Source organism: Carcharhinus amblyrhynchos, chromosome 23 (genome assembly GCF_965287045.1).
Source record: "Carcharhinus amblyrhynchos chromosome 23, sCarAmb.v2.hapA, whole genome shotgun sequence".
NCBI classification, from domain to species: Eukaryota; Metazoa; Chordata; class Chondrichthyes; order Carcharhiniformes; family Carcharhinidae; genus Carcharhinus; species Carcharhinus amblyrhynchos.
In genome coordinates, this window is record NC_137346.1 from 17,669,850 (window position 1) to 17,694,600 (window position 24,751).

The following is a 24,751-nucleotide window of genomic DNA, read 5'->3' on the forward strand; positions in this document are numbered from 1 at the left end:
TATTCAGATGCAAACACATGCTTGCATGCAACTACAGGACAATATCATTTTAAATCTATCTCAAAATTGCAAAGAGCTTACCTTCCAACATGTACCTCATTCCAACTACTCACTTGGTTATACGATAAAACTGATGTCCACAATTTCTGCTATTTCAGAAAGGCATATTTCAAAGAGTGGATTCTGCCAACTCAATTTTCTTTCATGGGTAAATAAAACTGTCCATGGGCAAAAATGGCATAAGCTACAAGCAACTGACCCAAAGTTTAACTGAAACAAAGTTTGTAGAAGTTGCGTATTCATACAATGCACTCAAATAGAGTTTTGCACTTCACAATGGGGGCTTGGTTCTTCAAATAATTTTATATTGCAGCAAATAGCATCAAAGTTGCAATGTTACGCACAAGACCTATCATCTGAGTACGCTGTCCCGCTTTTCATTCACCATTGTATTATATACACCACCAGGCCTATAGAAGAACATTTTTATATTTTACACATCTGATCCACATGCTCAAAACACTGGACAAATTAAGTCCTAGATGCTGTGTGAGGAGCGGAGTTTTTGTTCTGAAAGCATTTCCATTTCTGCTGATGCAGTGTTCTTGTTACAACGAACAATCAATAAGGTAAAAACACCTTTAACGAACAACGAACCAGACAACAGAATAAATCTACACGATCAAGAAACATCTCACTTAATGATTTACTTGAGTTAATTTGTCTTCCTTATATGGGACTCCAGAATAGAGGAGGATTATTTATTGTTTTATTATACATCATTCAAAGCAGATCATTTAAATTTTACATGACTATTTCTACAACAAGTCAATTTTGAATTCAAGAGCAGTGCTACCACCAGCCTTCTGGCATTTATTCTTTCTCGCTCTACAATTCTAGGAGGGACAGTGTGTTACAAAATATTTCTGCAAAGGGTCCAATGGAACCTTATTCTATAAACAGGCCAACTCCTTTAGGAGAAAAATACATTGAATAAAGTTATCCTAAAAGTTAAAGTTTATTTATTAGTCACAAGTAAGGCTACATTAACACTGCAATAAAGTTACTGTGAAATTCCCCTAATCGCCACATTACGGCGACCTGTTCAGGTCAATGCACCTAACCAGCACATCTTTCAGACTGTGGGAGGAAACTGGAACACGGAGGAAACCCATGCAGGCATGGGGAGAACGTATAAACTCCACAGACTGTGACCCAAGCTGGGAATTGAACACGGGTCCCTGGAGCCGAGTGCGCTAACCACTGCTGCCCCTCTTCAACCGTGTACCTCACATACATTTGTCCATGACATTGTATTGTTATTCATTTTTTGTTTTTCTTAAAGAGACCAATCTTTCAGTCTGCAACTCTCGCCTGTTCTCTCCCGATCTGCTTTAATCTCCGTTTTAAACTTCCTATAATCCATCAATAAATTCGACTCAAAAATTAAGGACAGCCTTTTTACATGTTGAATTTCTTATACAGTCAACACTTCAACTTGGAATAAACATGATCACTGTCAGAGGATGAATAAAGGAAGAAGGCTATTCTCTTTGATAATTCAAGTTGCTACCCAGATACCATGAACAAAAACCAAAAAGCAACATCTCACCCCCAGGAAAATAACTTTTAAATCCTTATTTTAGGGCAGGAGAATGCAAAATTACTCAAAATGTCTGACAAATGGGTTTTTCATCAGCATTCAATTCACTTATCATTTTCCTCCCACTGATGTTGCAGGATGCCAACTTCAAAGCAGGTTATTTTCCCAAAAACTAGTTACTGAACTACAGCTAATAAAACAAGCCTGAAAATATTTATATTTACTTGAGTGAATACTTGAGATTTGAGTGGAAGTTTATACATCTCCAGTTTACAATCTTATATGTTTCCTATAACATCCATTATTGCTTTTTAAAATAATGTGCATCGTAACACATCTGTCATTCAATTGCCCAGCAATGATCATCACCACCAACACATCTTCCCTTGACATTCATAGCATTAGCAATACTGAATACCCCACCAACAGCATTGACTAGAAATTTAACTGAACCAGCAACTATGAAAGCAGGTTAGGAGCTGGGAAGACAGTGCTGAGTATTTCACATCTGACTTCCCAAAGCGTGCGCATTCTGTACAAAGCACAAGTCAGGAGTGTGATGGAATACTTTCCACTTGACTGGGTAAGGGTTGTTCGAACACTCCAGAAGCTTAACGGAATCCAGGACAAAATAGCCCTGATTAGCACCCTATCAACCACCTGCAAGTTTCTCTTAAGTCACATATCATCCTGATGTGGAAATACTTCACCGTTCCTTCATTGGGAGTCAAAAACCTAAAAACTCCCAGTGCATGTATTAATTTCACATGAATTAGAACAGTTCAGGATGGCAGCTCACCATAATCTTCTCCAGGGCAATTAGAAATGGACAACTAATGTTGGTTTTGCCAGTTACAATCATATCCCATGAACAAATAAAAAAAAACTGAAAAGGCCAAGAAAGGAAATTACAATTAAAAGTAATATTGGCAACAACTGTTGATTTACCAACATGCTGCAACCCAGAGCAGCAACAGGGGAAATTGTACTTGCAAATTCATTTCTCTCCTCAATCACTGGACTGAAAAGGGAAGAAAAGGTGACACTTGGGTATTCAACATTTCACTTCATTGAAAACTATAAATCAAATTTATAACTGACCACTGGGCTCTCAACAATGAATGTATGAATTAACCTAATAATTAAGTATAGAATACCATTCACAACAATATTGTGGTCTTGCACCTGCAGGAATTGAAGCAACAAAATAAAATGATCTTTCTCCAAGATCCTGATTAAAGCACATATATGAAGAGGTTAAGTGCTGCAGAACTCAGGAGCCTAACCAGATTGATTAAAAATATAATTAGAATACTACAGGAACAAGCTCCTGGAGAATTAACAATCATTTGTCAAAAGGTCAATGCATTAGACATCAATAAAAATACAGAAATCTATCACCAGCCTTTTACCTAATGAGTATTGGCATTTTGTTTTTGCTCTCCTGGAACAACTAGATACTTGGGGTCCAACCGCCATTACTTTTGGTTCATTATCAGCAACCGCTGAAGCAGCCAACATGCTGTTGTTAGTAGCACAACTCAAAATATCATAGTAAAAATCCAACTTCCCATAAACACAGCAGGTTGTATACATGTCATTTCCAAAATTATTGTGCCTTTAGCAAGACTTATTTTACTAGCAATAAAAGACAAAGTTGCCTTAATCTCAGATGATCACAGGATGCGACAGCAGGTGATTTCACCTGAGGTTAAACTCCATATCACGGGCAAAGGGCGAGGTTGAGAAGGCGGATCTTCATGAATAACCTCAGCCAGTAAGGGAATTGAATCCATGCTATTGGTTTTGCTTTGCATCACTACCCAGCTGTTCAGCCAACTGAGCTCAACTCCAATACCATGCATTTAATCAGTTTATTTCACTTCTCTGCACAATACATTCACAGACCATGTACCTATTTCATACAGAAAAATACTGAGTTCTCCAAAAACATCTAGAACAAAAATAGTTTTTAAAATCTGCCAAAAATATCATGATGATTATCTGAGATATCTGTGCCCCTCTAATTCTGGTCTCTTCAGCGTTCCCAATTGTAATTGCTCTGCTATTGGCGCCTTCAGCTGCCTAGGTCCTTAACTTTGGAACTCTTTCTCAGCCTCGTTACCTTGCTGTCCTTCAAGGAACTCCTCAAAACCTACCTCTTTGACCCAACTTTTGGTCATCTGTCCCAATAATACTCAGGCAGCTCAGTGACTTACTTTGTTTTGTAAATCTTGGGACATTTCAGTACGTTAAAAAGGTGTGATATTGCTGTTAAAGTTCAATAAGTTCTTAGCTTATAACTGCTGTCCTGGAGAACTGAATTGGAAAGTTTAGCAGAGTGGTAAATTTAATTATCAACTCCTTTCCTATATTATTTTTAAACTCTTCCTATTTGTAAAGGAAATGCGTGGGTGTGTCCCCAAAGCACTTTTGCAATGCAGCACAGATCTTTAGCATTATCCACACAATTAGCCTCATTTGATGGAGCATAATAAGGAAATATAATAATTTCCACATTACAAGATCTGCTCCACTCCTAATGCACACTAAAGCCAGAACAAAGTAGTAATTAAAAAGCTTGCAGATTACATGAAAGGAAGGAGAAATACTGTAGCCGGAAAAATCACAGCAGCAGCCAGATTGCTCTGGCAAACCTCAAAGTTACCTAACGGGACATTCTTCATAAATGCATCTAGACAAAGGATGCCCATAGGCCATTTAATACTGGTCAGCACGACAAGGAAATTTAGCCTAAATGAGATTCCACAGCAAGAAAAAATGAAACTGAATACTCCAGAATAGAGCATTTTTCAACTTTGACATTATGACACTGTCTACTAGACACGAGTCAGGGATGTGATAGAATGTAATTTGTTTTCTGGGCTAAAGAGAGTCTAATGTGGATACTTAGTACTTACATGTTCATGCTTAAACAGAAAGTAGATATTTTCCTTCTTCACTTAGCATTTAGATTTCTGAACACTTCACAGAATAAAATTGCAATTTGAAATGCATTTTAAAAATCTGAACAGATAAAAGCTGCAACTATCTGCAATTCTAACTGTTCTTTCTGTACTACAGAAAAGCCAAAAAATGTCTGCTCTTTAACAAGGGTATGCGACCAGTAATTGAAGAAACAACAACAAATAAAATGCAAAGAGAGGTAAAAAGGCTTTTGAGCTCTTGTACAGTCAAAATGTTTGCCTGTTTCTGCTTAATAAGCTACTTCTATGCACCATATTTCACTGCCCATTCAAGTAAGTGGAACATGGCCACCCACTTTACACTTGTCATTCTGTCCCTCTGCTGGTGCTTAGCAAATTTACAAATTCCAATAGGGACACTACCCGACCATTGCTGCTCTAACTTCAACAAATCTTTGATCTCAGCAGTGAAGGAAAATTACCAACATTAATTTGTGTCCTATCATTCATACCCAAGCATATCAATGTGATTGGAACCATAAGATTTTGTTCTCTTCATACATCTACAAATATCTAAAGGACACCTCTTAGTTTTCAATTGTACAATCCTAAATTCATGCGATTCTTTCATCCCAAGGGAAGTTAAAAGTAGGTTAGCTCAAGAAAATACACCCTCTGAAACTATCTTTACTCCACAAATGCACAGGTAAGAACAGCTGAGACAACTCCCGCATCCACACATTACTCACATGTAAGAGAGTTGGAGACCATGAACTGTGCCGAAGATGTTTCACCATCGAAATGTGTCGACCAAGGCTGCGATGTACACTGCAGCATTCATCACAAACTAGCACTCCACGGTTAATTGACGCCCAACCAGGATCTGTGCAAATTACAATATGCAATTAGTGGATACATACTATTTCAATTAAGGAGTTGCCGTTTTTAAACAAGGTAAAAATAAAAACATAAATCCTCGCTGAGCTACTGAAATACGTTTACAGGAAGAGCAATTTACAGGATTTCATGCATGACAATCATTGGAAACAGTATGGTATAAGCAGAGCTAAGCAATCCTGCAAGAAATGGAGCAAATTGAAGCACTATACTCCTACCAGATCTGGTCAGGAATATTGGTGTGTAACTGAACAATAATTGAGGAAGGTCAATGAGTAGTATCAGTGAATCTCTCACCACCACCACCCTGGGCATCTAGAAAATCAACTGGATGAGCCATATAAACATGACTACAGGAACATGCAAAAGCTGGGCATTCTGCAGCAAGTGACAAAACTTTTCCATTGTCTACAAGGTACAGATGATGTGGAGATGCCAGCATTGGACTGGAGTAAACACAGTAAGAAGTCTCACAACACCAGGTTAAAGTCCACAAGAAGCAACACTGAAAACTTTGGTGTTGAGACTTCTTACAGGTACAGGTCAGCAGTGTGATTCTGAATGCAACCCTAACAACATTAAGAAGCTTGGTACCATTCAAGATAAAGCTGTCAGCTTCATTGACATCCTATCCATCACTAACATTCTTTCCACCTGTGCTGCACCATGGCAGCAGTTTGTACCAATTACAAAATACACTGCAGCAACCTGCCAAGTTTTCTTGGCCAGTGCTTCACAAATCTGCAATCTCTGCTACTTGGGAAAACACAGGCAGCGGTTTCCCCTTGCAAGTTCCCTTCCAAGTAGCACACCTTTCTGAATTGCTGTGCCTTTATCAATGCTGGGTCAAAGTCCTGGAACTCCCTTCCAAACAGGACTACATAAGAACCAGAAGTAGACCATAAAGTCTCTCACGCTTGCTCTGCTTTCAGAATGGTCTTTTGATTTCAAGAAAAAAAATTATGCTCCATCTTAGTCGTGGAGCATCCATAATCCTCCACTGTAGAGATTCCAAAGATTGACAACTGATTGAAGAATCTTCTCTCCAATTTGGTCCCAAATGATCATCCCTTTATTTTGAAACTATGCTCAGTATTCTAGATTCCCCATCCAGTGGAAACAACCTTTCACTGCCTATCCTGTCAAGTCCTTTCAGAATCTTGTACATTATAGCACATCATAGAACAACCTTCTCATCCCAGAATCTTGTGCTTCTAATGCCCCATGCCTCGCTGATCAATTTAAGGCATATCCTTCTTAAATATAGAAATTAAAATTGTGTACAGGAGCTCCAGATGTGGTCTCAGACCTACACAATTGTAGCACATACTCCCTTTTACATGTACTCCAGTCCCCTTGGCAATAAAGGCAACATATCCTTCCCCATACTAATTTCTTGCTGTACCTGCATGCTAACTTTGTACACCTAGCACAAACCCACCCATGGATATACAAGTTTCACACCTTTTTAAATAAATATTCTGTTTTCTTTTTATTCTTACGACTGAAGTGAACAACTTTACACTTCTCCACATTATACTCCAGCTGCCAAATTGCTGCTTAATCACTTGACCTGGCAAGATCTCTTTACAATCTTTGTGCCCTCCTTATAGCTTACATTCTCACCAGTTTTATGTCATCAGCAAATTTGCTTACATTACACTGGGTTTCCTCACCCAAGTCAATAACATAGATTGTAAATAGCTAAGGCCACAGCACTGATCCTTGCTGCATTCCCACTAATTACAGCCTGCCAATATAAAAATGCACCATTTAACCTCTACTCTGCTACCTCTATTGGTTTATTTACCAAATAAACCTGTTTGACTTTAACCTGGTGTTGCGAGGCTTCTTATTGTGCTTACCTCAGTCTAATGCTAGTATCTCCACATCATGGCTACCTGTCTATTGACCAATCACCCAACCATGCTAATGTATTATCTCCAACTCCATGAGCCTTTATCTTGCCTATAAACCTTTCATTTGACACCTTTGTTGAATGATTTTTGGAATTCCAAGTAACATTTATTAGCTTCCCTTTATCCACCTGACTAATTATATTTGCAAAAAATCCCAATAAATTTGTCAATTATTTCCTTCTGCAAAAGCCATGTTGTGTCTGATCATACTTTAATTTCCTAAATGCATTGTTAAACAACAACGGATCCCAGCACTTTCCTGACAAGTGATGCCAGGCTAATTCGCATGTAGATCCCCATTTTCTCTCTCCCACAGAAAATTTATGATTGAGGCGGTCATTCGGCTCACCATATTCATGCCAGTCCAGTTACCCAGCCTAATTTCACATTCCTGCACTGGATCTGGAGACCTGTGGCCCTCCATTCTTGAATAGCAGTATAGCAGTTTAATGTTCAGTATCTTTCAATCCTCAGATTGCTCAGGAATCTGGGAAATTTAGGAAAATCATAACCAACATCTCTACACCTGCCTCTTTTAGTACCCTAGGGTTTAGGCTACTAGATCCTGGGAATTTGTTAGTTTTTAGTCCTTTAAATTGTTCTAATACTTTTTATCCTTGGATATGAATTACTTGAAGGGTCTTCACTCTTATTATCCTTGGTTACCCTCTATTCTTATATGGAATTCATATCTTTACGACAAAACTTGTCCAACCATCTCTGTTGTAAGAACAACTTCATGTGGATTGCAGCAGCTCATCACCTACAAGCAGTGAGGCAGACTCAATCATGGCTTTTGAAAGGGAATTGAACATTATCAGAAGAGATGATTTGCAAGATTACAGGGAAGTAGGACCAGCTGAGTAACCCTTAGAGAACTGGCATGGAGACAATAAACCAAGTGCCTCCTTCTGTGCTGTCTCCATTCTTTGATTCTCAATACTTATATTGAGTACTAACTTTGTCAGCAACTCCTCCAAGCCATGAATGCATAAAACAAAACACCGTAAGCAGTCAAAAACCTCCAGCCTTCCATACGCAGCTTAAACCGATTACCAAAATATGGTGTTAAAGGATGAAGAGAAACAAAGTGGCGAAACAAAGATACAGTTATATGAAAACAACACAATGGCAAAAACTATTTGCCTATGAGCAACACCATTTAAGGCTACCCAGTTTATTCTGTATTTCGTGGCATAGCTTAATTGAAACAGAATTGCCGACTGACCATTTGCAATGCCACTTTTAAAAAAATCCAACTTAAACAAAAAGTCCATTCATTCAGCATTTATTTGCTATCCAAGAGACAAGGATTTTCAGATTAACTTCCCTGCAGTTGCAGTACATTGGGGCAATTAGTCATAAATACTGAAAAACTGGTCACAAAGCTAGAAGTGGGGGAAGCCTCACATTTGTGGTTCTACACCAGCCTTTTATTTTATATCTGAAACATATGTAACAGGAGCAGCACTGGCCCATCAAATCATTAAAGATCATGACTGAACTTATGTAGCTCCAACAACAATGAGTCTATACACATCCTTAGTCTTGGCAGCAGTAAAGGCCATGATATAAGTTAGTATTGTATTGTACCGTACTTATTCAGCTTCTGGAAAGACCACCACCTCATACAACAAAAAGAAAGAGTGATTTATTTGATGAATTCAAAAGGGAATTTGATCAATTTCAAATCTGGCAGATTTAACAAATGGTTTAAGGTTGGATAGTAGAATCTGGTGACAGGCCACGCTGCCGAAGTCACCACTGGTCTCTCATTGTGACAGCGGATCAATTTGCAGAATTAACTTTCCAGGAAATCCTGTATAATGAATATAAATGGTGACTTCCTACTCTTTGATAGAATTTCAACTACAAAACAACTCAGTTCAATTTGATGGACAAACTGCTAATTATCAGTACAGGCACTGCAGCAGAGACCAGAAGGTAGAATTACAAGTACAAACTGAATTCCTAAAATTTATCATAACTGCAAGAAATGGAGTATCTTTAGAACAGATGATGCTGGTAAAAATTGATAGAATTGCTTTAGGTCTCAAATGTACATCAGGAGAAAGAAAATTGCAAAGCAACTGCAGGACACAATTTTATAGCATGTCCTGAATTTCAGCAAGGTCTTTAAAGGGGTTCTCATTACTGCAATTTATTGTAAGAAAACAGCATAATGCATTGAAATTTTCAAATCAGCCACGTTGTCATATTGAGTGGTGGTGGAATGGAGAAGAGGAGAGAAAATAACTGGCTAAGGCCTTCATTGTTGATTTTCCTCCTCATTGTTTAAATCTTATCTCAGTAAGTTTAGCCATTGGTATTCAATTTGAATCTAGAATAATCCTGAAAGTGCATATCATGCTCATGGCTTTGGTTTTTCAGGGAGTTACAAACCTCAGATCTGCGACTGCATTCCTGAAGCCAACTGCAATTTCAATCACTTGCCACATGGGGGCTGCAAACATTTGCAGAAATCCAGTCCAGGTCAAAATGCTAAACATTTATCAAAAACTCCACTTGGCCTTGAACGACTAAGTAAACCTGTAATCTCCAAACCAAACAATAGACCTATTTGTAGCAGTTTGTACTGAGAACATCAACATAAATTAGACGTAATTAATCCTTGAGCCTGGGACACATAGAACTAACCTGAAATTTGACAGAAGTTGCTCTTAAGAGTCCAGCAACTTCAAAGATGGTGTTGTAGCAAGCTTGAGTAATTTATTAATTAATTAAAACACTGGGGTTCGCACCCATTAAATGCAGAATTAAAGAGAAACTGGCTCATTGCCCCTTAACAAAAAAAATTTTCAACAACTATCTTGTGTGGAAATGCAATTAAATTTCAGATCAGATTTAGCATGTCTCATTCACCTTTTAATCCAAAATCACGTTGACCTATTGCGATGAGGTGGAAGAAGACAACCTGCACTATTCAGGAACGTGCACAGGAATTCTCAGTGTCTCCTTCCTACCCAACTACCAGCCCACCACCCCTTCAATACATACTGCCAAAGTACTGCTGAATGGCCACCTTCTGCACTGTAAAGATTCTGTGATAATGGCTTCTCTATGTATCTTTGATTCGATTTATTATCACATGTATTAACATACAATGAGAAGTATTGTTTTTTGTGCACTGTACAGACAAAGTATACCATTCATGGAAAAGGAGTGTGTGTAGAATGTAGTGTTACAGTCATAGCTAGGGTGTAGAGAAAGATCAACTTAATGCAAGGTCGGTCCATTCAAAAGTCTGATGGCAGCAGGGAAGAGGCTGTTCTTGAATCGGCTGGTACACGACCTCAGACTTTTATATCTTTCTCCTGACAGAAGAAGGTGGAAGACAGTACGCCTGGGGTGTGTGGGGTCCTCGATTATGCTGGCTGCTTTTCCAAGGCAGTGGGAAGTGTAGACAAAATCAATGAGTGGGAGGCTGCTTTGCGTGATGAATTGGGCTATATTCATGACCTTTTGTAATTTCTTGCAATTTTGGGCACAGCAGGAGCCATACCAAGCCAGAAAGAATGCTTTCTATGGTGCATCTGTAAAAGTTAGAAAGAGTTGTAGTTGACATGCCAAATTTCCTTAGTGTTTTGAGAAAGTAACTACGTTGGCGGGTTTTCTTATCTATAGCATCTGCATGGGGGAACCAGGGCAGGTTGTTGGTGATCTGGACACCCAAAAACTTGAAACTCTTGACACTGCTTTAGGTTTCACTGTGCATCATAAGCTTCAAAGTGATTGAAAGATAAAAAGGTGCTACATAGATGCAACTATTAAAAAGAAAAACGCTTCTGCTTCTTTACTTCCTCCCCTTTAATAGGAGATCTGCAAACATAGCTGTTTCCCTTTTCCAAACTACAATCAAAAATCAACTTGATGGTTATATAAACGCTAACATCATACGTAGCTTAACATTATAGGCACCAAACCCACCACTTTGATAAATAGGCAATATACCAATATCATCTTGACACCAATGAGATCACCTTTTCACCACATATTCAAATGATTAAGCTGTGGCTTATGACAATACACCAGATAGCCACAAGCAAATCACCTTCAAATGTTCATCTCTGATCCAGGGCCAGTAGTTTTCCATCTATACTGGCCCTGGATGAACAGAACAAACATTAATACCAGAGATATAATTTGGTATTGGTGAAAGCAAAATACAGCAGATGCTGGAAATCTAAAAATAGCAAAGTGCTGGAAACATTCAGCAGATCTGGCAGTAACTGTGGAGAGGGAAGCAGAGTTAAGGCTTCAAGTCAAGCTCAAAATTGATAAAAGCTACTGTCCCAGAGCAGTTCTGATTTAGATTGCTTCCCTCAACTGTAAAAAAACTAAAAAATTTGCATTTATATAGCACTCTTCACAATCACAGGACATCCAATTGCATCTTACAGCCAAATAAGAACTTTTTGAAGGGTGGTCACAGTTGACATGTAGCAAGCAACAGCCCATTTGTGTGCAAGTTTCCACAAACAGCAACAAAATACATTAGCAGATAATCCAGCATTTTTTCCCCAGTAATTTAGGTTGAGAAACAAGTATTGGCTTAGACACAGTTAAACAAGCTAGAGAAACTCATTTACAAACAAAACGGACCTTAGAAACCAGGGCATGGGACAGGGAGATGCAAAAAGCGCGAGTTACTGGGGCCCATGATTTGGGGGAAGCAGGCTAAGACAGCATGATCCCTCTCTGAAGCGACCACCTCAATGCCCCAGAGACACACGACCATATTCACAAGTTGCACTAACTTTGAAACCTGGCCAAGTCAACAGGATGGTGTTCTAATTGCCCAACTCCAGAGAGATTAACTGATAGGCAGAGCAGTACCAGTGCACCTTCTCTCCCCAGGCCTCGGCCAGTCCTTGTGCTGTGATCAGAGCTCACATTTAGCAGCTCAGATGAACAAGATGCAGCACTGCCCTTGGGTCAGTGATGCAGAAGTGAGTAGGTAAAAGTTGCTTTGCCACCTCCAAATGGATTTACAGGAATAGCAACATGATAGAGATGTAGTTGACTTTAAAATGTCCTCTGAAATAGATCAAGCCATTCAATTGCATCTAACCCCTGTAAACAAGGAGGAAGGAAACTGGATGGGTTACCTAGCATCAACCTAGAGACTAGTAACACAGCAAATCCAGCCTTATCGAAATTACTAACATCTGAGGGTTTGTGCCAAAACTGGTAAAGCTGTTCCAGACTAATCAAGCAACAGCCTGATAATCGTTCTCAGAATTATAACTTAATAGACAATGTACCAGATACCATTACTACCCACTGACAGGTAAGACCTAGTATTGGTAGCAACAGTTATATACAGTTGGGATGGAATGGCCCTGGAGTTCTCAATATCAACTCAGGAGGACTCCATTGACATTTCATGGCATCAGGTCAAAGGGCAAGGAAGCCTCCTACCCTACATACTACCATCCCTCCCCCTCTAGCTAATGAACTAACAAGGAGGAAGAATTACTTGTCATCACCAATCTACCTGTCGCAGGTACATCTGTTCATAACAATATTGGTTGGAGTGGCCATCGCACTCTCTTTGTGAAGACAAAGTGCCATCTGCACATTGAGGATACTCATCATGTTGAATGGCACCACCATTATGCTAAATGGGATAGATTTCAAACAGATCTAGCAACTCGAGATTAAGCATTCATGAGGTGTTGAGGACCATCGGCAGCAGCAGACTTATGCTCCAGAATTAGCTGCTCCTTTAGCCAAGTTCCTTCAGCACAGCTTCAACACTGGCATCTACCCAGCAATGTGGAAAGCTGCCCAAGTGTTTCCTGTCCACAAAAGCAAGCCAATTTCAACCCATCCAATTAGCACCTCATCAGTCTACTTGCAATCATGCACAAAGTGAGGTTAGGAGTCCAACAATGCTATCAAGCTGCCTCAGTTTGGGTTCTACCACTGCAGCTTCTGACCACATTACTGCATTAGTCAAAATGGACAGAAAAGTTGAACTCGGCCACATTTGACCGAGTGTGGCATTAGGGAGCCCAAGCAATACTGAAGTCAATGGAAACCAAGGGGAATGCCAAAGCTGGAGTCACACCTCACACAAAGGCTAATCACTGTGGTTGATGGAGGTCAATCATTTCAATGCCAGTACTTGACTATAGAAATCCCACAGGGTACTGTCCTAGGCCCAACCTTCTTACCTACATTATCAATGACATTCCCTCCAACATAAAGGTCAGATGTGCACATGTTCTCGGATAATCATACAATGTTTAACACCATTCATGACTCCTGAAATACTAAGGCAATCTGTGCCCATTTGAGACAAGGCCTGAACAAGACCTGCACTAAGTATTAACAATTGCGCATCTAAGTGCCAGTATCTAACACGAGAGAACCCAACCATCAACCCCTGGCATATAATGGCATTACCATGACTGAAGCTCTCACTGTCAACATCCTAGGGGTTATTGTTGACTAGAAACTGAACTGGATAAGTCTTATAAATAGAGACTATGCAAACAGGTCAGAAGCTGGGAATTCTGTGACATATAGCTCATCTCTTGACTCCCCAAAGCGTATCCACCATCTATAATGGAATACTTTCCAATTGCCTGGATGAGTACAGCTCCAAAACATTCAAGAAGCTTGACACTATCCAGGAAAAAGTAACCTACTTGATTTGTACCCCATCCATCAACTTCAACATCCACCACCATCACCACAGTGGCAGCAGCATGCATCATCTACAAAATGCATTGCGACAACTCACCAAGGTTCCTTAGACAGCACCATCAAAACCTGCAACCTCTACCACTGAGAAGGGCCTGCATGAAGGTCTTTTGCTACTTTAAAATTTGGAGCTGAAACGAGGAGACTTGCGCCAATCAAATACATCACTGAGTTTAAGACATTCTCACTTGTACATGGGATTATTGTCCATGTTGCTTGTGTCTGTTGGGTATTGTGGTCTAGACATAGCTTAGGGCCGGGTTCAAAGAAGCAAAATTGTTTGCATGATATAAATGACCAAGTTGTGTGCAATCGTCTGACAAAGCTGTGGTTGTAAAGTGTATCATAATGAAAACTGTGCTTTCATGGGCTTTATAAAAGAGCCTTAAGAGTACAAAAGCTATAAAGTTTTGCTGAACCTATATAAAATATGTTGACCCCCATTGTGACGCTGTTCCAGCGTCATTCCTTTAACAAACTAGTACCAGATTAATATATGGATATAGTTAGAAAAGACTTGTTTATATTTGACATTTGCACCTATTTTGGGCACTGGAAAGTAGAATTTAAAAAACCCTACTACAGAAGGATGCTATTCGGCCCATTGAGCCTGCACTAACAATAGTCCACCCAGGCCCTAACCCCTTTACCCATGCATTTACCCTGCCAGTCTCCCTGACACTAAGGGGCAATTTTAGCATGGCCCATCCACCTGACCTGCACGCATTTGGAGTGTGGGAAAAAACCCACACAGACATAGGGAGGACGTGCAAACTCCACACAAATCACCCAAGGTGGGAATTGAATCTGGGTCCCTGGTGCTGTGAAGCAGCACTGCTAACCACTGTGCCACTGGGCTCTAATTTCTCATTCCGAAAGCCATTCTAGCAACCTCTTCTGAGCTTCAGGAGGGATTGCTAGAATGGTTTCAGGAATGAGAGGTTACAGAGAAGCTGTGGCTGGTCTCCTTTGAGCTGAGAAGCCCAAGGAGGTTTGACGGTGTGAATGAAATTTTGAAGGGTTCAGATAGACTAACTAGAGACTTTTTCCAAAGGCTGAAGGATTGATAATCAGACAGCCATGATTTAACTTCATTCAATTTGATTGACAAAAGAATTAGAGCTGACACGAAGAAAATCTTTTATTCCAAGAGTGGTTAGGATTTGGAATACACTTCCTCCCTGATACTGAGGAGGATACAGGTCCAAATTAGTGTTCAAAAAGAAATTACATAAATAAATGAAGAGGAAATAGGGAAAGAACAGGTTGGGGCGAGGGGTGAGGTGCGGTAAGACTCACTGGATTTCTGTTCGAAAGAATAGTTGCAAATTTCAGTTGACTGAATGGCTTCTTTCTGAACTGCACTATTGCATTATATAGGATCCGAGGCACATCACAAAATTGCTCAATGGGGTTGAAAGGTGGAGGGGTGTGGTGGTGCAGAATCATCAGCCCAGAAACAAGAGAAGCAGAAGCCCATGATGTGTCTCCCTGGCCCTGCTAAGTGTCATCCAAACAAAAATTGTACTGATCAAATTCAAGAATGTGTCATTTGAATACTCACATCACTGATTCAATTCTGCTTCCACAAGTCAGAGCCAGAAAGCAGAAACAAAAGTGAAGGGAGGGGACTTGCAAAATGGAAACTGCCTTACGGAGACTGACCTCTGCTGCAGAAACTTAAATTTTGTCTTTACGATCCATGTAAAGACAAGAAAATGGGCCTCAGCTCCACTGTCAAATGTTAAAATGCAATCCAACAAAACCTAAAGGTGATTACAATTACTTGGTTATACTTAACAAAACCACTTTCAGAATGGAGTTTACTTGCTAGAGATGTAGAGGCAAAATACCCAACCCTTCAACTCAGGTAAGGCTTAGAGGAAAAAAGCAGTGGGGGCTGAGTTCAGCTTTCCCCTCTCTCAACAATGGAACACCATATTCTTGAAAGAAAACGATCTTACTGTTACTTTCAGAACACAATAGATCATGGGACAAGTGGAAGTTAACAAATATCAGTTCAGGTTCAAAAATTGGCTAGGTTTTTCATACAGAAAGAACTTGTATTTCTATGACAACTTTTAAATCGCGGCACTTCCAAAAGTACATTCCAATAGGTTGCTTTTGAAATGAAGTTACTCATAAGCAAATGCTGCAGCCAATTTTCATAGAAAGATTCCACAAACAGCAAATGAACAGCTACATCTTGTTGCAATCTCTCCCAGCTACTGGATAGTATCCAACACATTATCTGAACTTAAAGAGAAGGAAAAAGAGTCAAATGGACTCAAAACATTAACTGTTTTCTCTCCCACAGATGCTGCCAGACTTGGAGTTTTTTTTTGCTTCAGATTCCAGCATCAGCAATATTTTGCTTATTTCACGGTTTTTTTGTGAAAAGAAGAATGCTCGTTTAGGCATACACTGTTCATATTTGAACAGTGTCATCAGATTGCTCAGATACATCTTTAATGTAGGTTTAGTGTCATCTCCAAAAAACAGCATCTCTTAAAATGCAGCACACCCTCACTGCTGTGCATATGTGATCTTATCTGCCATAGGACTTGGAACAGTTTTCTGCATCAAAGAACATGAGTGCTACAGACTAAACAAAGCTGATGTTTGTGAAAAGTTTAATTTAATTACACTACTTGCAACATGCATGTGGATGTCTGAGGAACAATTCTTCTGGTCACAAGTTAAGAATTTGTGCTTTTTGTCACCCATAATAAAGATTACAAATTTCTGCTATGTGTGCATAACTAACCAACCAATTTCATAAAATTGCTGCTTAAGATAAAAGCATCCTTAGCATTCACTGAGGATCTTTTACGGGAAGGTACAGGATTCACTTAATTATTCTGGTTTGAACACACTTCCTTCCTTTTAGATTTCTTGCTTAACTTTGTGTTCCTCAAATATCGAGAGAATGTCACAATTTCTACTACCTTTTGCACTGAGGTCAGCTAAAACTTTGGGCTAAAGATGAGGCAATGTTATATCTATCTTACCCCAACAAGAATCTCCAATCTCAAACAAGCGTCTTCCTTTGTGCCATTAAGATATCTGTTTTCTCTCACTATCAGTGAAGGTTCCACAAAGGAAATTTCCCATGCAGATTCAAATGCAGAATGAAGCAAATTTCACTCAGAACCTTTAACAGCTGCCAAAGAAACTTTCATCCCATCTGTCTAAATGAAATTTGAACCAAGGTCCCAGATGTGAAGAGAACTGCCACGTTACTGGCACTGCAATGGAGGGAATTAAATTTGATAGCTTTCATTTTGGTTTCATTCTCCTCTGGTGTACTCATTATCCACAATAGCCTTTTAAGCATTTTAGAGACAGGTTCAAAAAAATGATTCTTCCATTTTTATTGCAAAAATATTATTAGGAATGGTCTGTTGGTGCAGCTATTTGAGCAAGCTAAAAACAGTCAGCCATGCACAGTCATACTGTTTGCCGTGATCTACCGAACAGCAGTGCAGTTCCAGCCTTGAAAAATGGTGTTTTTTAATCCAAAATGGCTCACCAATGCCTGCTCCTGAGGGGGGCAATGAATACGGACCAAGTCAGCGACACTGATGAGAATTTACTTTTTTTTTTGAAGTGCAGTTGCCTGGCTTTTTGAAGCTCCAGCCCTACTATACGAGTGGCGAGGGGCTTTTCCATTTAAATGGATTTTCTCCACGAAAAGTTATGAGTTATTTCTTTATTATTTCATGTGGCTGAAATTCATCTCGTCTTAATGGTGTGCAGACAATACCACGGGTGAAAAGATTTATAAAAATAAATAAAAATAATTAGGATACTCCATAGGAAATAATTTTATGTTGAGAATTTACAGTCGATTTCCTCAAGTCGAACAATTACAATCCACTGACCTTTAGCTTGCATTGCAAGCATATAGAAAATACAGCACAGCAACAGACCACGTGGCCAAATCAGTCCGTGTCAGCATTCATACTCAAATGCTCTTTTGGAGAGTTGCAGATTTGATGGGCCGAATGGCATTCTTTATACTGTAGGGATTCTATGATTCACTCCAACTATTGGTTAAAGTAGTTTCTTTTGAATTCCCTATTTGATTTCTTGCTGACTTTCTTGCATTGATGACACTTAGTTTTGCTCTTTCCCAAAAGTAGACATACTGCCTACTCCATCGAATCCTTTTGCAATTATGAAGTCCTTCACCAAGTCCAAAAGATGTCCAAAGATGTGTAGGTTAGGTGGATTGGTCATGGTAATGCGGAATCATGGGACAGGGTATGGGGGCTGCGTAAAATGCTCTTTTGGAGAATTGGCACAGACCTGATGGGCCAAATGGCTTTCTTCTGCACTAAGGATTTATCGTACAATAGGTCATCCTTCAAAGCCTTCCCTTTTCAACAGAATAGACACAGCCTGCTCTTCATTTCCCGATTTGACTTCATGTTGACTTTTCTCAAGGGTATTTTTAGAAATTAAACTGATACTCTAACTGGCTTCCATTCTAATAAATTGAAACAAACAATAAAAGTTTAAAACTAGAATCAGCAAGATAAACATACTGATGGCTTTCAGTCAGAAACAGATGGGAAATAGTTACAATTTAAAGTTTGCATAATTTCAAGTCAGTAACTAAGAAAGAGAAATTGATAAGGCCCATTCAGCCCCTCTACTACAGAAAGACTGGACTTTGTGATAGTCCAACCTCATTCTTACATCCAGCTTCTCGTGTGAAGTCACTCACTACACAAAGATCTATAAGTTTTTGCAAAATGTTTGCCCCTACATATCCTTACGTTTCTGACTGATTCTAGTTTTAAACTTTTGTCGTTTGTCTCAATTTATTGGAATGTAAGTTAGACTATCAGTTTTATTTCTAAAAATACCCTTGAGAAAAATCAACGAGGCAAAATCAGGGAAGGATGAGCAGGCAGTGTCTTTTCTCTTAAAAAAAGGCCGAAGGGTGACCCACAGACCCATAAAATCCCTACAGTACGGAAGGCGGCCATTTAGCCCACCAGGGCCCATCTACTCTCTGAAAGACCATTTTACACTTAAGAATACAGCTAGTTGTATTGCATGCAAGATCTATTAGAAATGTATTTAACCAAAGAATAATTAGGATGTAGGAGGCAATAGCATAGATGCGCTTATGGGGAAACCAAATATGTATATGACTTATTAGAAAGATTTGATGATCAGGTTAGATCAAGAAGAGTAAGAGGAGGCTCGCATGGAGCACATCCTGGTTGTGAGGACTATTACAATTCTGGAAGGTTATTTCAATACAAGTTCAAAATCCATTTTATTTGTGGGCCCCTGGGATTTCTTTAATGTTAAAAAAGCTATATCAATGCAAGTTGATTCAAACATCAAAATATGTTACAGCTTTTCTCAAAACAGATCATGATAATATGGCCACACTACATATGAATTATCTCTCATTTGTAGCACTGAATGGAATTCACTAATGATAATGCTGTGTAAGGGTTACAGCTCAGCCTGCACTGCATACTTGAACTATGTCAGAAGTATTTGCGTAGATACCACTGCTCCTATTGTGGACAATCCAATTGCTTTAGTGGTTACAATTGCTTAACAATGAAATGATGCAATGGATTCATATTGCAGCAGACTCTGATCATCATAAACACAGGATTACTCCTGTACATTCAGTGATAATAACCTGAGATTCCTAGTTCATTCTAGAGCATTTTGGAAAAAAAAATCTTTAGTTATGGAGTATTGAACTTGGTAATTGATATAACATGTAACTGAACATGGTGTAAAATCTATCTATATTCTTTGCTTAAACAAAGTAATTGTTAACAGTGTTTATAATGTAAAATGGGCACTTCCGTTCTGTAGCCTTTTAAATTCCAAGTAGAAAGGACAGAAATTTTAATTACACCAGTACCATCTTGAAAATGTCATGTTCTGTAGATTTAGTTTAATAGGCTCTATTTGTTTGTTAATTGATTTTAAAATGCTGCATACAGATTTGCCACTGAATAGCAAGTGCTGAGGACACGCGAAAGAGAAGTTTAACCCCTGTCCCCCCCTCCAGTTTAAGTTATAAGTTAGATGATTTCACTGACTTAATGCTTATTAATTATTATTCAGCTCCACCATTCTCAACTGATTTTCATCATTGTCATTTTTTGGTTGCGTTGAAAGTGTTGCCAAGTACTGACAGCATTATGCCACGTACGTGCTGTGCAAATGGCTCGAACTGTGGTCAATGCAAGAATTACCCCATTCCTACAATTAGGTGGGGGAAGCAAATAGCAATGATTTGAAATGCTATGGAACATGTTCCCACATGCCTGCTATCAAATTATGTTTAAATAGCAAAACAGATTAGCACATTAAGAAAAGGAACGCTAAATACAAAACTTAGAACTCATTTTACCCTTCGACACACAGAAGGAATTGCTTCCAGTTGCAGATTTAATACAATTTTTTCCCCACATATCCAATACTTAAACTCCACCAAAGCATTTTAAGCTATCCAGCAACATAAAACTGCACTTTCACATTCCAACTCAGTAAAGCATAAATGGTTGTGAAAGTGGAATTTGCACACCTTTTTGAAAATTAGCTTTCCACAACATAGCGTAATTGCCCAAGGTATTATCTTTGGCACACAAAGCTACAGTAGATTGCAAATTTGGCACACTTATTCTAATATACAAGTTTATTTATTAGTGTCAGAAGCAGGCTTACATTAACAATGCAATGAAGTTACAGTGAGAATCCCTTAGTCGTCACACTCCAGTGCTTGTTCGGGTACACCAAGGGGGAATTTAACATATCCAATGCACCTAACTAGCACATCTTTCGGATTATGGGAGGAAACAGGAGCACCCGGAGGAAACCCATGAAGACACAGGCAAAACATGTAGACTCCACACAGACAGTGATCCAAGTGGGTAATTGAACCCAGGTCCCTGTGCTGTGAAGCAGCAGTGCTACCCACCGTGCCATCCTTCTAGAACTTTAGCAGTTTATCTATTTTGTAATACTCCAAAGAAATCACAAGTAATCCTATGGGTGGGAGTTCTAATACATTGTTAGAATTCATTAGGAGTTGCTTATAAAATGAAGAGTCTCTAATTACAACTGAAAGCATGTTCTTCTCTAGAAACGTCAATATTCAATGGCTTTGAGGTCATTCTTTCCCTTCCAATCAATTGTTCCCTTGTCTGAAGTCAGTAGTTAATGCTGCAATATTGTTCCAAAGCACCAGCATCCCCCAGGTATCTTGCCTAAGTATACTTCAAGGGCAAGTCTTGGCAGATTAGACATTGAGGCAACCATAGCCAATCACGATCCTGTCAATACACTTGCTACCAGAAAGTCACTGGATATCAATGCGGTACATAAAGTATACATTTTTTCTTCTTTCTGGCTCAGGAATATCAGAACCAATTTAATACCACCACCAAGTGCAGCATGATAACTGAATGCAACCCAGGGATCTAACTGGGCATTTAATTCATCTGTTTAGTTCAGTAGTATAAACTGCTGCGCTGCTCAGCCCCATTTATGCTGCTTCAAAGATACCCAAGGGGATCAGTGTAAAGGGCAAGATTGACAAATGACAAACTGCAGAAAGTGAAAACAATTGGTGCACTGAATACAGACCTAGTCTCTCGGTCAAAAATTGTGCTTTAAAACCTACATGCCATATAATGTAAATACAAATAATTTTATAATTTGCATCTGATTGCTCATCATAACCTAGCAAGAATAGAACATATTCTGTAACCACAATCTACTGGGGGATAAGGTCAGTAATCTGGTACCCTGATCCATTTTAAATCATGAGGATTCCATGGCAGTAGCATATCTGTAATAAAAATCTTACTTTTTTTTTTAAAAAGTGAGCTCATTGTCATTATATGCCAAATCCAGGATATCACTGTGCCACCTCTTCATTACAAAATCATTTTTGTGCCAAATTGACGACTGATGAATTAGTTCAGGTATTCCCAAATTGGGTTCCATGGAACTCTGGAAAGGGTGAAGAACTGAGGTAGCAACCAATTTTTCTCTCCTAGCATTACTTATATTTGATAATAGTTTGCTATTCGTTTTGGAGGCTCAGCCAAAGCCATCTCTCCAAATGCACTGCCTCCTTTATAGATTTACCACTGAGCTGTGGCTTTCACTGGCAGCAGCTGCATTGTAAATGTGACTCTTTGCAAAGTTGTTTGACTTATTGTATGTTAATATAATATTCTTTCTTTAACATTTGTCTTCATCTCCACTATTTCCACTCTGTGGACTGTCTCCTTAATTCAGCGGATGCCCAGTCAAAAATATGCAAGTGTGAAATTTCAGTTTGCTTGATTGACTAAAGCCTGAACACAAACTACCACTAACTCAGTTCATTTGTGGCTTAATTTTCTCAATTAATATCTGTTTTTAAAAAAAATCTATAATAATTTTAGAGAATCAGCATTTTGTCAATTGACGTTATTCAATTTGTTTTAATGCTTCCCTGGAGATTTTAAACATATTTAAACACCAAGGGGATCCAATACTGGCCAGGAAATTGCATTCTATCAAGGGTCTTCCAACAACCACAATCGCTAATAGCCACTTGTAGGAGACTATTTGTAAAATATTCCTGCATAACCCCAAGGACACAAATTGGAAGACCACAGTATAATTGGCACCAAACAGTATTAAAGAAACACTGGAACAACAGTGGACTCTTCATCCCTTTGAACCTATTCTGCCATTCAACAAGGTAATGGCTGATCTGTGACCAAATGCCATGAAACAAAACCCATCAGGGGCCGGATACAATTACTTCCCATTTTTAATGACTGCAATGAGTTAAAAGGGCAATAGCTGCTTCAATCATTAAAAAATTCACTGGCAGCCTGATGTACGTGTATAAAGTTTTATGAAAATCTGTGCACAAAGCTCCATCCTGGCTCTCATTTGATAAGTATCTAACCAGGATATAGTAGTAACTGTTACCCAATTGCACCATTGTTAAAGATTCACCAGCACACTACAGCTGCCAGTAATAATAAGTGGGATGTTGCATAGCTCCATATGGGCAATTCAGGCTGGGCATTTAATTTGACCTGGAAATACTGTCAAGTGACTTTTTATATTAAAAGATGAGGATTATGGCTTAATAGTATGTGACAAGCAAAACAGAAACACTCTCCTAAAAAATCTCGAGTAAGAATAAATTGGGCTAATGTTGAATTCTGCATGCATTTGAGTTTTTGTTTACTGTTTTATTAAAATATTCACTTAAATAGTAGTGAAATTGTGAGCTTAACAATACATGTAAAGGGAGGTAACATTGATCTTGAAATGCACCAATTCAGAGAAAATAAGTGTAATCTCATTTGGGACAAATCAGTTTTACACCCAGTGATCCCAAAAGCTTTCCTGCTGTAAAATATGAGCAGAATGCTGGGATCTTAAATTGCACTGACTCCTATTTTGTTATCCATGTTATGGTTCCAAACAGCTTTAATCATGTTATTCTTAATTTCATAAGGGAGGAAACTACACCTTATCAACCTTTCCCAGCATAGCATTTGGATAAAAATATCTATATTAATGAAACAGGTGTAGAAAGACTGCAACTGAACTTTGTTGACCAATTAAGATTACTCACCATGAAAGGTTGCGTGCAAAATAAACGGAGGTGAAATTTATTGCACCAAAATGGTTTACGGCATCACAAACACGAGCTGGTTGTTAGTTCAAGTAACTTGCATAAAATTTAAGCAGTTAACAGTTCAATCTCACACACCCATATGATTGCCGGCTCTTCGATTGGAGCTCCATTTGAGATTTCTTGCACGCTTTTATATTCCCTCTCTTCAGCTATTTACCCAAATTTTTTTTTCAAAAAAAGGGGCGTTAGCACAAATATCTGTGATAAAGCAATTCATTCCTAATTACTGAATTAAACAATTTTTAAACTGCTGCTTTCATCCTTTCAGCAACATCTGGGCTTTCATTACTGATTCACCCATCAGTAGAAACAATCTTATTTACTATCTTAAAAATGTCAGTTTTTGAAACAATTAGATTTCCCTGAATCTTTCCTTATTCCTGTGAAAAGAGCTCTTTTGTATGTACTTGTACACCAGATAAAAATTCAATCATAATTAGTGTAGACTTCCACTCACTGCTTTTAAAAATGCATTCTATTGACAGCAAGCACTAAATACTAAAAACGTCATCAGTATAATTTTCAAAATGAATGGCTTCCATAGCATTGAAGCTTACTAAATTACATAAATTCATTTGCTAAAACACAAAGCTGTGTTTCATGAAAGAGACCTTTGTTTATGATTAGAAAATGAATATATTGCTAACTGTGGTTGGAAAAAGCTACTTGTGCTGCAAGTGCCACTGAAATACATTTAAACACTGATTTGTAGCGTTCCTATTGTGGCAACGGCCTTTATGGTTACTAAATATCCACTGGTTTCACCCAAAGTTATGCTTTCTCAGGTCTAGAGAAAGTTTTAAGTTGAGTCGAGTGAAATTGAGCAAGAGTTAAGCAGCTTTTATAGTTCAACTTACAGCTCCTAGCCGCTCTTAACATGGCCCTCTCCACAAGTGTACACAGCCAAGCATACTAAGTAATAGAGATTGGAAGTACCCTAGCACAATTTTCAATCCAACTTGAATTAGAT

At 38.7% G+C, this 24,751-nt stretch overlaps 1 protein-coding gene across 6 annotated transcripts in view; it reads right to left on the minus strand.

Moving 5' to 3' along the window:
* Window positions 1-24,751, minus strand: part of git1 (G protein-coupled receptor kinase interacting ArfGAP 1) — a 190,869-nt gene that overhangs the window by 109,192 nt on the left and 56,926 nt on the right. For all 6 annotated transcript variants that reach the window (XM_080210843.1, XM_080210845.1, XM_080210842.1 and 3 more), the window contains exon 2: window positions 5,280-5,413. In XM_080210843.1, the coding sequence (XP_080066969.1) occupies window positions 5,280-5,413 (134 nt within the window). The remainder of the gene's footprint in view (window positions 1-5,279; window positions 5,414-24,751) is intronic.